General features: G+C 44.1%; 1 protein-coding gene across 4 annotated transcripts in view; it reads left to right on the top strand.

The window, feature by feature from the left end:
• Positions 1 to 8,634: 8,634 nt before the first annotated feature.
• DOCK5 (dedicator of cytokinesis 5) overlaps positions 8,635 to 15,290 on the top strand; it is a 211,719-nt gene continuing 205,063 nt past the window's right edge. For 3 of the 4 annotated variants that reach the window (XM_038573777.1, XM_038573779.1, XM_038573780.1), the window contains exon 1: positions 9,121 to 9,208. In XM_038573777.1, the coding sequence (XP_038429705.1) occupies positions 9,166 to 9,208 (43 nt within the window). In that variant the 5' untranslated portion in view covers positions 9,121 to 9,165. Of the gene's footprint in view, positions 8,844 to 9,120; positions 9,209 to 15,290 lie in introns of those variants that run through there. The other variant, XM_038573778.1, reaches the window with a different exon arrangement.

Raw genomic sequence — 15,290 nt, 5'->3', positions numbered from 1 at the left:
GTGAATAGTAGCTTCCTGTCTTCAAATAACAGTCTTATTCTGAAGAAATTCTAATATTTCTCCCTAGACAATGAATTATGACAACATGTTTACCAACAGGAAGACTGAAATCAGGAGGGAGACCTTTCAGCAAATTACGGGAGGAATCTAAACACAGCTCTGAGGGCCAGCACTTGCTTGGCACTTGAAGTGTGGGCCAAGTTAACAAGAACAAACATTAGCAGTCAGATCATTTCTAAATGGAGTTTGCCTCCACAAAGAACATTAAGCGCGTTTACTTGTCCTAAAAGAATTTTTTTTGCCTCTGCGGTATGAATGGTTCTGAGAAACAAAGCCTGAGGCCTAATTTTATGGGCGGGAAGGGCTTGTTTAAATAAGAACATTATGCCACAGTAACATGACTAAGAAACTATGTAAGTAGAAAGCCCCGGGGCGCTGTCCTCCTGATGCGGCTGAGCCAGGTGATTTGCAGCAAAGTATGTAGAGACATCTTGTTATCTTGAAAGAAGTGAGCTCAGGACTATTGCCCAAATAGGAGGCAAAACAATCTTGGGGTGAAGCCATATCCTGAGATCGAAGACTATTACTTGAGAATGTTGTCAGCATTTTAACATTAAAGGTTTATTAAGCTATCATGAGTAGGGGTGGCAATCCCATATTTGCTTGATTCAAATAATAGCTTTCAGATTACCCTGATTTAAAATCTTGCTATCCCAATGAACAATCCCTAAAACTTTGAGTCACTTGTACTGCGGCAATAACAATTCTACGCTCAATGTAGTTTCTCTCAAGAGAAAAAGACTGACGTTCAAAAACATGAATTCTGAGACCAAGGACAATTAAAGTGGTCTCAGTTTTAATGAGCGAATGGACATGAAAGCATTTCAGAATATTACTCATCCGTACATCCGAAGGAGATGAGAACAGGATATTGAAGACATATCTGCAATCCCATGTTCACTGTAGCTTATTCACAATAGCCAAGGTGTGGAAATAAGCTATCAATGGATGAAAGGAAAAAGGAAATGTGGTGTATTTATGCACAATGGAATATTATTCAGCATTGAAATAGAAGGAAATCCTACCATTTGCAAGAACATGGATGGATCTTGAGGCCATTATGTTAAGTGAAATAAGTCAAACAGAGAAAGACCAATACTGTATGATCTCATGTACATGTGAAACCTTTTAAAAAGTCAAACTTATAGAAAGAGAGTAGATTGGTGGTTACCAGGGTCTAGGGGGAGGAGGAAATGTTGGTCAAAGGGTATAGACTTCCAGTTATAATGTGGATAGGTTCTGGAAATCTAATGTACAGGTGGTAATTACGGTTAACAATACTGTATTATGTACTTGAAATTTCCTAAGAGTATGGGGCGCCGGGGTGGTTCATTGATTGAGCATCTGCCTTTGGCTCAGGGAGTGATCCTGGGGTCCGGGGGATCGAGTTCCACATTGGGCTCCCTGACAGGAGCCTGCTTCTCCCTCCGCCTGTGTCTCTGACTCTCTCTCTGTGTTTCTCATGAACAAATAAGTAAAATCTTTTTTTTTTTTTAAGTTCCTAAGAGTAAATCTTAAGTGTTTTTACTACACACACACGAAAATGGTAATCATGTGAAATGACAGAGGTGGACCTTATTTCACAGCAGTGTATCAAATCATCACATTGCACACCTTAAACATGTACTTTGATATGTCATTAGATTTCAGCAGGACTGAAAAAAAGAAATTCCTTACCGGTTGCTGGTTCTACAGTTTAAACACCCACATTTCCCTACCAAGTCCCCCTTCTAGTATTTCTGGAAAAGCCCAGAGTGTGTGTCTCAGAATTCACACCAATCTGCCCATTTTGCTTTCTTTTCTTCTGCTCTGACCTTTGCCAGGTGGTATCATTGGTATCCACCTGGTCATGAAAACTTTTTCACAGAGGTTGTCACACTTCCTTCTAGAACTATGTTCTGAGAACACCCATTGTCATTTTCAGTAGGATACCTGTGAGAATGCCCCCCTCCAATCTTGTTTCCCGCAGCTTTACTGAGATATAATTAACATAGAGCATTGTGTAAGTTTAAGGTGTACAGCAGGTTGATTTGGTATATTCATATATCGCAAAATAATTACTGCTGCAGCTATAGCCAATAACTTGATCACATCACATAATTACCATATGCTTTTCTATATTGTTCAGGTGAGAACATTTAAGATCTACTCTGTTAGCAGCTTTCAAGTATATAATACAGTATTTTGAGCTATAATCACCATGCTGTACATTAGATCCTCAGGACTCATTCATCTTGTAACTGGAAGTTTGTATCCTTTGACCAACTTCTCCTGACTTTTCCCAACCCCCAGACCCTGGCAACTGCCACTATACTCTCTATGAATTTGGCTTTTTTTTTTTTTTTAAGATTTTATTTATTTATTCATTAGAGACACGCAGAGAGAGAGAGAGAGAGAGAGGCAGAGAGAGAAGCAGGCCCACACAGGGAGCCCGATGTGGGACTCGATCCTAGGACTCCAGGATCACGCCTGGGCCAAAGGCAGGCGCTCAACTGCTAAGTCACCCAGGTATCCCTGAATTAGACTTTTTTTTTTTTTTTTTAAGATTCCACATATACATGAAATCATACATTACTTATCTTTCTGTCTTCGATTTAGTTCACTTAGCATTGTGTCCTCAGGATCCAACCATATGCTATCACAAATGTCTGTCTCATAGCTAAATAATATTTTCTTATGTGTACACACCATATCATCTTCATCCATTCATCTGTGGACACTTTAGTTGTTTCTATGTCTTGGCTGTTGTGAATAATGGTGTGATAAAAATGCCTCCCCTGTCCACCTTTAGAAGTCTACTTGTTCAGTGGGTACCAAAGCAGCTGCTTGTGTGCTGTCTTAGAGAGATTTGATTATGTTTTTAATTTATAGTTCCTATCATTTGGAATAGAGTTCAGAGAGGCTAGGCCAGGAGTCAATTTCCCCAAACAGATACTGTTTTCAGAAGTGCCCCCTCCTCTAAGGCACCCTTTGTTACTTGGTGTCCTTCTCTTCCAGGAGGTTCTCCCAAGCTCTTATGCAGCAGACTTCTGGTGGGAAGGTCCTATACTGATGTCTCCCTTGGTACCTTGAACATGCTCTGGGCGGCACCCTCAGCCTTTTCACTCACTTCAAAAGGGGGCAGTCATGGTTTAGAGCAGGGATTGGCACTCTATGGCCCTCAGGCCAAGTCCATCACACAACCTATTTTTGTACAAGCTTCAAGTTAAGAAAGTTTTCTGCATTTTTAAATGATTGAAAAAGTTTGGGAAAAAAAAAGTGTTTCATGACATATGAAAATGAAATGAAATTCAAATTTCAGGTCTACAAGTTGGAACACAGCCACACTCACTTGTTCACATATTGTCTATAGCCATTTTCTTGCTACAATTACAGAGTTGAGTGGTTGCAACAGAGACCAGATGGCCTGCAAAATCTAAAATATATATATGGGCCCCTTATAGCAACAGTTCACTGACTCCTAGTTTAGAGCATGGACCCTGGGGCCAATCTGTTCAGGGTTTGAATTTAGTTCTGCCACTAACTAATCACATGAGCAGTATCTTAGCGTGTTCTGGACCATGCTGTCCACATTTCTAAGAGGGTGGGGGAATGACAACTGCTTTATTTACCTCATTAGGTTGTGTGGGAATTAAACAAGTCGATTTAGAATAGTGTCAGGAACAGGCCATGAATATTAATTATTATTGTTACACCACAGCTGGTGACCATAGAAAAATCTGTCTGGTGTTAAATAAAAATTCTGGATCAAAGTGTGTTTCTTAACTGACCATGAAGTAATAGGGAGAAAAATCTTCTGAGTATGAGAGTCACCTAAACAATATAGTCACAAGGTCACTCTTACCAAGGGACTGCAGAATGAAACTTCACTCTGGTCCCAAATAAAGGTCAAAGTTAGGCATTTAACTTCTTGCTTTCCTACATCACCCGGGAATCTCAGCAACCAACTAGTTTTCTTTCGTTTATTTTATTTTGAGGAAGGTTATATAAAACTTTCCATTTTCTAATGTTCTTTTATAGTCATTTTCCATGTAAAATATGATTTTTTAAAAATGTATTTATTCGTGAGAGACAGAGAGAGAGAGAGAGAGGCAGAGACACCAGCAGAGAGAGAAGCAGGCTCCATGCAGGGAGCCCTACGTAGGACTCGATCCTGGGACTCCAGGATCATGCCCCGGGGCCGAAGGCAGGTGCTAAACCTCTGAGCCACCGGAGACCCCTATAATTGTATATAGTTCTATTATGGCATATACAGTTTAATTACTTTTACTTAAGCTTACATTGTAATATTTCCACATTGCTTCTTAGTTATCTCTTGTTTTACTTTTTTTAATTTTATTTTTAAAAAGATTTTGTTTATTCATGAGAGGCACACACAGAGAGAGGCAGAGACATAGGCAGAGGGAGAAGCGAGTCCCAATGTGGGACTTAATCCCAGGACCCCGGGATCATGACCTGAGCCACAGGCAGACGCTCAACCACTGAGCCACCTAGGTGCCCCTCATCTCTTATTTTAAAGAATTTAATGAAGACACATTTTCAACACATACAGGAACTTTTCAACATATGTATATAAACAAAGTTTTGAAAACTCAAGTGGTGAGTGAATCATGTGAATATTGATCCCATTTTCATCAAACTAATGACTTTGCATTGCTCATGTCATTGGCTTCTCCCAAAGGTGATCTTGAAGCACATTTAGATATTTGCAGCAATGAGCATTCTAGAAACAAAACTAAAAGCTTTTTGCTGTGTTTGTGAGGAAGGTGAAAGTGCTTTCCAGGCATAAATCTCACAGCAATGGCAATAGATATGACTAACATTAGAGCATTGACCATCATCTCCCACTCATCAGAGAAATGGGATCCACAATGACACATGGCAGAGGCAAGAACAGACTCAAAGATGTTTACTAGACAGATCATTTGTAGGGCAGAGAGTAGACAGTGATGTGAGTTTGTAGGGAATATAAAAAGTGCTTCTAGGGCAGTGGAGGGTCAGTTCCTCTGTCCAGTTTAGCTCACAGGTCCCAAATGACAATCATCACCCTGTGCCTGATTTACTTACAACCACCCTGTCCCAAAACATTTTCCTTTAGAGTAAGATCTTTGAGTAGTGGTTAAAGCCAATTACATTTTTTCTCCTTTTTTTGATGGGGGCGGGGGGAGTGGATTCTAGAAACTACACTCATTCATATGTAGGCTCAAAGAATGAGCCACTTCTATCTAGAAGAAAAAAAAAGAGAGAGAGAGAGACACTTTTTTGCAGAATCCATAGCTTCTTTCAGAGAAGCAATCAAGTCAGCCAGATTTGGCAAAACAAAAGGAAGTGAAGCTCTTACCAGTTACCCTCACCATCTATCTATTCTCTTAGACATTGTAAGGGATAGCCACAATTTTTATGTCAAACTAGCCTCCAAATTCATTTATCCTCATTTCTTTCTCCCTCAGGCAGACTAAGCTAGTGCCAGTGTGTGCATAAATGTGTTTGTGTTTATGTAGGTTTCAGTGTCTGAATATCTCCGGTTGTGGGATATGCTTACTGTTTGTTCTGAAAAGGTATCAGAGGAAAAAGAAAGTGATATTTCTGGGAATCATGCTTTTATGCCACCTACTCATCTAGTTGACTCTCTAATTTTAAGCCTAATTTTAATAAAAGACGTTGAATAGCTCTGCCTTTATGATTTAAATGGACTTTCAAACTGGGATTTAACCATCTGATATAACAAAGTGGGTGGACTTCAGCCTTCAGAGGAAAAAGAATAAACATACTGAAAGCTGTAATTAAAATGTTCCGTTTGCCTCCAACCTTCTTAAGACAATTATTGTCAAACTTGAAATATCCAGTGCCCAAATTCCAACCTCACGTTTTGCAAAAAGTGGTAGGGGGTGGCAGCTGAAAACGTTCCAGAAAAGGCAGCTGAAAGCATTTTGTTAGAAATAACAGATCCACTGGATGAGCACGAACACTCTGATGCATATTATATTCAAATATACCGGTGGTTAGAGAACATTGGTCAATTTCCTTGAACAGAGGTGATTAAAATAACTTCGTGAAGGCCCCATTCTATAATGCAAATACTTCAGCTCCTAATGGTCCACACGGAGGAATCACTGAGGAAGTATGATGAAATAAGTCCTAAAGAAATCACAAAGGAAAACTTCAATACAGTACAATTTGGATATATTCACCAGGTGCTCAAGTCCCCAACCTTAGAGTCATCCTTGACCCATCTTGTCAATCACACCCAGGGGCAAGATCCAAGGTCTCTGGCTCCTGAACCATATACAGTAAAGATCTTAAGATCTTAAGATATACAGTAAAGATCTTAAGAAAAAAACACACGCACGCACATTTTTTCCTTTGCAAACTTTCTGAAAATGTAAGCTAATGAAAGTGTCCACAGTAAATTCCCCTCTGTGCACACTGCACTCCTGTTGGTTCTACCTTCAGTATATATCAAGAATCCAACTTCTTTCCCTTCTCTCCCCTACCATCCTGGACCCACTACTTCCATTTCTTGCTTGAACTACTGAAATTTTACTATGTCTTCCCTTGGGCCTTTACAGTGTGTTCATCCCACAGGCAAGCAAATTAGATTGTGTCCTAGGTTGGCTCAAAACTCCCCAACCTTGTGTACTGTTGTAATGTATAAGCCCTTACTATGCCTTTCAGGATCCTTCTCTATCTGGCCACCCTGTGCCACTGGGACCAGGTTTGTTCTTTACTCACTTCTCACCAGCTAGGATTCCTTGTTGTTTTGGGAACCTGCTAAATATGCCTCCAGGCCTCTGCATCTGTTGTTCTTAATGTCTAGAATATTTCTCCCTAGAATCCTTACTTCCTTCTGGTCTATACTTCAATATCACCTTTGCAGAGTACTCTGTATAAAACAATGGCATCCCAAACATCCTATCCTCCCTGTTTTGTAGTTTTCTCTACACGATTAGCCTTTCTTTGTTTGGCATATCTTTATTTGTTTTGTTTTATTCTCCTCTTCCAGACTGTAGGCTCTGTGAAGGTAGGGATTTTACGGTGTTCACTGTTGTGCCCCATTCTAAGAACAATGCTTGACACCTAATACGCACATAATTAACAGCTGTGGAAAAAAAGAAGAGATTATCTAGCCTGGGAAATTAGGTTAATCATGAAGTCATTGGCAGAGGAAGAGAAATTATTTTTCAGGGAAATGGTGGAATGCCTTCATGCCTTCTGGATGTTGTCTCAAGTGATAGATTTTTAAATTATCATCACACTCTGTGTATAAATACCTATTTGTTGATGGAGAAGAAAGTAAGCCCTAGGAGTTACCCACCTAGAACAGGACCCCTTCCCCGCCCCCCCCCCCCCTTTTTTAAAATTTCAGATCTGGTTTTGCAAAAGTTACCAAAGTTACAATGCACTAATTCTTCCTTCCAAGATTCACTCTTTTACTACGTGTTTATTTTACCTTTCTTTCATGTTCCAAATAGGCAAGGCAAATTTCCCAGACTGCAAGGACAAAACGGTTTCTTTTGAGAGGTATTTTCTGGAATCGTGAACATAAATCGGCTGGTCATTTACTCTGAGATTTTATTTCTATGGGTAAGGTAGCAAAGCATCCCTCCCCTCCACCGGGCAGCACAGGCGTCTCTAATCCCATCTTCAGTCCTGAGGTCTCTCCAGGAGCAAGTGAGATCCTGGAGGGCGTTCGGAGGGCTCCAACAGCAGTCTTCTGCAGTTCAGAAGAGCAGGCTTTGCTTTTGGCTGCTGGTCAAAACCATACAGTGAAGGAGAGATGACTCGGATGTGTCCTGTCCCCCTCTCCGCAGGGATGCTCTTTAGGCTGCTGGTCTTTTGGAAAAGGCGGTTGGGGGGGGTGTGTGTCTTGGGGCGAACTTCTCCCTTGATCATAGGGGCCCTCAATCTCTTCACTTGGGGAGGAGTCCCGGTGTTTGGGGTGGGGGTGGGGTGGGGGTACAGGATTTCCAAGTTAAGGCTCTCTAAACTCTAAAGAATTTCCCCAACGGAGCTCCCCGAGGAGACGGACCTTTCTGGGGTGCACATCGCCCCCCCCCCCCCCCGCACCAGGTCTCTATTTACCCGAAGACGAATGCGCCTGCTTTGAAAGCTCTAAACGTTATATGGTCTCATTCATTTGGGGGAATCTAAAAATCAGTGAAAGGGAATACAGGGGAAAGGAGAGAAAATGAGTTGAAAATATCAGTGAGGGTGACAAAACAGGAGAGACTCCTAAGTCTGGGAAACGAACAAGGGGTCGTGGAAGGGGAGGTGGGTGGAGGGATGGGGGTGACCGGGTGACGGGCACTGAGGGGGGCACTTGATGGGATGAGCACTGGGTGTTATGCTGTATGTTGGCAAACTGAACTCCAATTAAAAAAATTTTTTTTTAAAGAGAAGGAAAGCATTAAAGGGTGGCCCCGGGAGAGCCTGTGGGCCCTGGAGTCCTTCCGGCTCTCTCTCTCTCTCTCTCTCTCTCTCTCTCTCTCTCTCTCTCTCTCTCGGTCAGTGAAAGCTGCAGGGGGTGAGCGCAGCGTCAGCTGCTCATTCATTCAACAAATATTTACTGAGCGCCTGCTGAGTGCCAGGCACTGGGGGGCCCGGGGCGAGGAGCGACCTGGGACTTGATCCTGGGCCCCCCGGGGGCGCGGTGGGCGCGCCTCTGCTCCCCCGGGGTGCGCCGCCACCTCCAGGGACGCCCCGGGCTCCAGCCTGGAGGGTCTCACGGGGGACGAAGGGAAGGCGGCGGAGGGCGCAACAGTAAAACGAAAAAGCCGGAGCCGGTGGGCCCCGGGGCGCCGCTCCCGGGGAGCGCGCGAGGCGGGGCGGGGGAGCGCGGAGCGCGGAGCCCCGGGCGCGGAGGCGGCCCCGGCGGGCGGAGGGCGCGGCCGGCGGGAGGGGCCGGGGCGGCGCCGGGAGGGCCCAGCAGGTGACCGGCGGCCCGGCAGAGCCCCAGCGAGTCCCGCGCGCGCGGGCGGCGAAGTTTGCCGGAACATGGCGGAGGAGCCCGGGGCGCGCGGGAGCGGGGCGCGGCGGCGGCCGGGGCCCCGGGAGCTGTAGCCGCCGCAGCCGCAGCCGCCGCCGCCGCGGGGCGAGGTCGCCGCCATGGCCCGCTGGATCCCGACCAAGAGGCAGAAGTACGGGGTCGGTGAGTGCTCGCCCGAAGTTCGCGGGAGCGGCCCTGCCCCGCGGCGGAGGCTCCCCCCGGGCCCCCCGCGCCCCCCGCCCCCAGGGCGCAGGCGGCGCTGCCCGGCCGGGACGTCGCCCCCGGGGTGGGGAGTCTCAGCGCCCCCCGAAACGGCACTGGGGCTCCGGGACCCGAAGCCCCGGCGCCGTGCACGGTGCAAACGTCAAAAGCGAGCGCTCGCCCGCGGGGGTGTGGGGCGCGGGCCCGGGGCTCCCCCTTCTCCGCCCCAGCCTTGCGGATCCGTGGAGTGGTTTGTCCGCTCGCGGACCCGGGGCTTCTGCGTGCCGTCTGCTGGGCTCCCCAAGTGAGGTCCCCAAGTGAGGTGTGCGGGGGAGGGGGTAGGACGGCGCCCCCTTCCTCCAGGGACTGGGATGCCGGTAACAGTTGTAAAGTGAATGGGACACTCAAGCCGTGGGGTGGGGGTGATGGAGACGGAGGAGACGGCGAGCGGGCTGGGGGCGCGGACGCGCGCGTCCCTAACCGAGCGTGCCTAAAGGCGCCTACGACCGCCCTGCGAGGCCGCAGTTCCGTCCTGGGGCAGATAACGTGAGGATTTTTTTTTTTTTTTTTTTAAGATTTTCTTTATTCATTCATGAGAGGCACAGAGAGAGGAGAGAGAGAGGCAGAGGGAGAAGCAGGCTCCATCCATGCAGGGAGCCCATGCGGGACTCGATCCCGGGACTCCAGGATCAGGCCCTGGCCCGAAGGCAGGCGCTAAACCCCCCGAGCCACCCAGGGATCCCCACAGGAGCATATTTTGTTAAGGAACCTGTGGCAGGTCCTGGCCAGGCACTGGGCTTTCCTAAAGGTGGTGCTCCAGAGCCCCCACCACCCGCGGAGGGGTGGCTGTTGTGTTGTTGGGGACCCGAAAGCCTGGCTGTGCCTGGTTTTGACCCAGGTGGAAAACCGCGGTCCTTGCACCTGGTGTGTGTGTGTGTGTGTGTGTGTGTGTGTGAGTGTGCGTGTGCGCGCGCGTGCTGAGGTCTCTTGGAAAGACTGCCCTGAGCCGGGCCATCCCTGGGGCAGGTGGACTTCCGAGCGGTTCCCTAGAATAAACACAGTTGTGTGTGTGGAGCATTTTATCACTTCCTCCCAGGTTCATTCATTCGGTCCATCTGTAATGTAATCTTTTATTTTACTCGCTTTCCCGGGCCCCATTTTTCCTTACCGCTTCAGTTAGTAGGGAGGGAGGGATCCCTGCAGCGCTTCTGTGCTTTCTGACACACTGAAGTCCTCTTGGGATACTCTTTAAACAACCTCCTCTAGGTGCTTTTCGACTCTGTAACCACAGAGTCCGTTAAAAACCCAACAACAAAACCCTTTCACATTTAAAATAGTATCTTAATTGTGACCCTTTCTGTGTATATGTAGCTGTATATGTGATATGTACTGTGTATATGTAATTCCTTGTTGCCCCCCTATTCCAAAAAACTTGTTTCCTCTTAAATTTCCTTTAGAATCCTTGCACTCTCTTGTGGCAGCAACTCAGAAATGAGTGTTTCTTCTGACCCACAGTATCTGGTCAGAATTTGGTCCTGAGGCTTCAGGCAGGTGCCAGTGAGTAGCCAGTAGTTATGGAAGGAAAATGGTCTGTGATAGATGGAATCGATTTATTTTTGAGCATTACAGAGTACTACTAAATTAAAGCATAATTAGCAATGCCTGCTCATTAGTTACTATTTACAAAGATAGCAGTTTTGATTTTGTTTCTAACAGGATCCAACACTATGACTTTCATGTAGTTAATGCCAAGCATACCCCTCAAATGTGGTTTTAATTACCATAGTCATAGGAGCAAGTGTGACATGTTTTCTTTTCAGTAATACTACCCCCCCCCCCCATTCTGGAATCAGGTTACCATGTTATTTATCAGCAGTCAAGAAAAGCATTTGAAATGCATTTCCAGGGCATAGGTGGTAGCAAAACTGCCCCAGGATATAATTTGGCACACTTATTTTACTAGACACAATAGATTTTGATTAATCTTGGCTTGACAAAAGGACCCACTGTTAGGACAGATTAGCTGAGGAGATAAATCACCATTGTTTATTCCTAAAACTCTCTGTTGTTCTCAGTGCCTCCCGCTTGGAAGCCTTCCTTGGCCTACCGGGGTAAAGTCTAAATTGAGCCCAACTTTCAAGGTTATGATAATCTGGTTCGACCTGTCTCCACCAACTTTATCTCTCCTGGCTTCTTTCATTAACTTACCAGGGCAGACACTGCCCTTCTCTGCTCTTGTGCAACATGCAATGAAGAGGTTCTCCCTTTGGGACTTTGCTCCCAGAGTGCCCTCCCAGTTCTGTATCATCTCCAATCCAGCCTATTCCTCGGGGGGCTCAGATGCATTTGCATTGCTTCCCCAGATTTGGTATGAACCGGACCTTCTTCCCAAACCCGTATGCCTCTCCTCACAATCACTACATTGTGCCACACTTTGTTACTTATCCTTTTATCCTTGGGTTCACTGAATCAGGTTATGGTTCTGTATCCCTGTCATGATACCAGGTAGAGAGCCTGTATTCAGTAACTGCTTGTCCTTGCTGTTGAGGTGACACTCTAAAGCCTTAACCTCATTTCCATGATGATTTAATGCAGTTCCTCTCCCCACCCCCCCACCCCCATTCACCACAGTATGAGTTTTATTTTGTTTGGTTAAATGTGCGTAGTGAGAGCCTTCGGTGTCTTTATTTCTTTGCAAGCAGAAAAATGAGATGTGCTGTTGAGAAAATAAGGAAGCATCGAGTAGACAGACTTCATTTAAATATAATTAGGAAAATTGGCTTGTTGGACTTTTTGGGGGATAGTTATCACTTACGAGTGTCTGCTGGTCAGATTGTGTTTCTGGGTGAAGGAAACCATGTGATAGTCATTTTGAAGCATTTCAATGACTCACAGCTACTCTGTGTGAGGGTAGTGCTTTGATCTCAATTTGAATTTTGCTAAGTGAAGCTAGCAGTCTCTTATATTATCTTGGTGCCACTATTGGCTGCTCCTGACAGAGCCTAGATTTTTCTATGGGGACTGAAATGCAATCTGACTGGGCTTTCTTAGTTCTTAAACATAGCTCTGTTGGCTCAATCTCTAGCATTTTGGAGGGCCTAAATGACCCATGTGTGTTATCTGTTATCAAGGGAAAGGACCAATAGATTTGCTTTTTTAAAGTTCTAGTCCATTAGTATCCTGGTGTGAAGTGTTACGTGCCAAATGCTTGGAAGCAAGTGCTCTTCCGTACAGCCATGGAAAACTGTCTTTTCTTCTTTCCATTTTCTTTATTTTCTTTTCCTTTATTCTTTTTTCCCCTTTCTTTCTTGAATTTTTTTTCTGTTCGAGGACATGAGGATATAATCACTTTTATTTAGATTTCAAACAAATGTCAGTGATATATATCCAGGTTACTTTTCTGATTATTGAAACATTTATGTTTTAAGTCTGCTCCCAAACAAGCTATTTATTATTAATAACGGTCCCAGATTATGTTGTTGGTTGATTTTTTGTTGTTGTTGCAAAAACAATTCATTATTGTTTGTGATCTGTATTGTTATAATGTGATAAAAGGTAGTGTGGGAGCATCTTTGCTTTCACCATTAGCTCTTCATCTGTTGGTTCTGCTAGGCCTCATTAATCTGAAAGCATTTAGCTTAGTAGAGGAGACTCAAATGCTGATGTAAAAAATTGAAAGCAGACTCCTGTAGCCCTTTGTTAATGCATTCAGGTGTGCTGTGGTTCCCATCCAATCCTCAAGAGGAGGGTCTGAGGGAATAACTAATCCAGTTTCCCTTTAAAGAGAGGAACTTGGTGTCTAAAGAGGTAAAGTGAATTGCTTAACACAAGATAACCTTTTGATTGCATGAACTCTGTTGGTCCTCTGGTGAAGCCACTGGATCCCTTTCTTAGAATAATGATTTTAAGTGTATAAAGTCAACTATGAGGAATTGAAAATGGAACCCAGTTGTATTGAAATACAGCTGTCAGGGTATTTTTCAAAATTGTAATATTGTGATACGTGTGCTTATTAATGCACTAAATAACAAGATCTAGTGGCATGTCTGTAAACTACCATACTTTCAAATTAGTGATGAGTATATATGATTTTTTTAAGATATCTGCAGTAACCATGATAATGATATGAAAATACTTATGATTTCAGTTTGGTACAAGTTGGGGTTTATTGCCTACAGTCATAATTAAATACTAAGTTTTAGAAAATTGAGATGCATTTTTTTTTCCCATTTCAAATCCATGGATCTCTGAATTTTTTTTAAGACTTTATTTATTTATTCATGAGAGACAGATTGAGAGAGAGAGAGAGAGAGAGAGAGGCAGAGACACAGGCAAAGAGAGAAGCAGGCTCCACGCAGGGAGCCGGACATGGGACTTGATCCTGGGTCTCCAGGAACACACCCTGGGCTGAAGACAGTGCTAAACCGCTGAGCCACCCAGGCTGCCCAGATCTCTGGATTTGAACACAGATTAAAAATCCTTGGCTGAAGATCACACAGTTAATTAGTTATGGAACCAGAATAAGCAACAACAGTAACACTTGTTGATCATCTGTCTACTGGAGGCAGATGCTGCTAGATATTATACAGCTGAAGAAGCCTTTGCCCTAATGTGTTCATGTTCTAACAACATTGAGGCTAAGAATAAAAGAACTATAGAATTAATATTTATTATGAATTTACTTTGTGACTGTTCTAAACCCTTTAATTCAGTATGTTCTAGGTACATGTGGGGGTCTCAGAGACATTTTACAGTTGTCCATTGTCACCTTGATCTTTGCCATATCCAGGTGCCCTTGTGGTGAAGCAGCTTCATGTCTGATTCCATGCCCTTTTGCCTTGTCTGTTTCCTACTTCATCTTTTCTCTGTGTTACTGCTTTTTGAATGTTGTAGTTTTTACTTAGTTTTTGGAAAAGAAAAATCCTCCATTCCTGCCATTAAAGAAGAACCAGCATCATGTGCCATAGGAAAAAGCAGCTATAAAAATAACACCAACAAAAATAAGACAGCAGTGTACTGAGGTCTGGCTAGATACTGGTACCTGTCAAACCATTCCTCTATTCAGGAGGGAGGATGATACCCAACTTGAAGCTTTCTCTTTGTTGTGACGTTGATTCCCGTGATTTCTGATAGTTGATATTCTATAAAGTAGCCGGGAACCCTGACTAGTGAATATTGAACCATTGCTCCTAGGGGAAATTCAAGGTCAGGTTCCTGTGAGCCTCTGGTCACGTTTTCATCAACTGGTCAATACATTACCTTATTTTAAGTGTGTTTCTGTTTAAAATTTAAAGACTTTATTTAATATATATCATTGATTTACTAGCTGTGAACTCACAGCCAATAGGACGATGAATCAAGCCTAAGTGAAGCTTACCTAACACATGTATTTTCTTCATTAGACAAATTGCAGCCTTTTTATGCCTAAGAACACTACACAGTAGCTCAATACCATGCACTGTGCTTGGGGGCCATTTTAAATGGTGAAGTCATTAACAAAAAAGCATAATATGAGAAGAATATGACATTACCTTTAAAACTGCAAAAAGGACACTTGTTTGCCATATGAGAACTGAAAAAGGTGGTGTCTCCTTGTTGGACCTCAGATGGGACCTTGCACATCCCATTTTGCCTGTCTGCACACATCTGAGAGTGACTGTAGAAGCACCAGGAATATTTATTTGAGGCTACAAATACATTTTAGCAAGTAGGAAAATTCACAGTTACAGAATTTGCAAATAATAAGCATCAACTGTAGCTAGTTAGATAAAAAGAGAATTAAAAATGGAATCACTGGGCAGCCCTGGTGGCTCAGTGGTTTACTGCCACCTTCAGCCCAGATCGTGATCCTGGAGACCCGGGATTGAATCCCACATCAGGCTCCCTGCGTGGAGCCTGCTTCTCCCTCTGCCTGTGTCTCTGCCTCTCTCTCTGTGTCTCTCATGAATGAATAAATAAAATTTTTTAAAAAATGGAATCACTGTTAGAGTAATCCCTCCTTAAGTCCTTCTAAGAATCCTCCCTTAGGGTACTACTGCCTTTG

This window comes from Canis lupus, chromosome 25 (assembly GCF_011100685.1).
Source record: "Canis lupus familiaris isolate Mischka breed German Shepherd chromosome 25, alternate assembly UU_Cfam_GSD_1.0, whole genome shotgun sequence".
In the NCBI taxonomy this organism is placed as follows: domain Eukaryota; kingdom Metazoa; phylum Chordata; class Mammalia; order Carnivora; family Canidae; genus Canis; species Canis lupus.
This window is presented reverse-complemented; position numbering and strand designations above follow the sequence as displayed.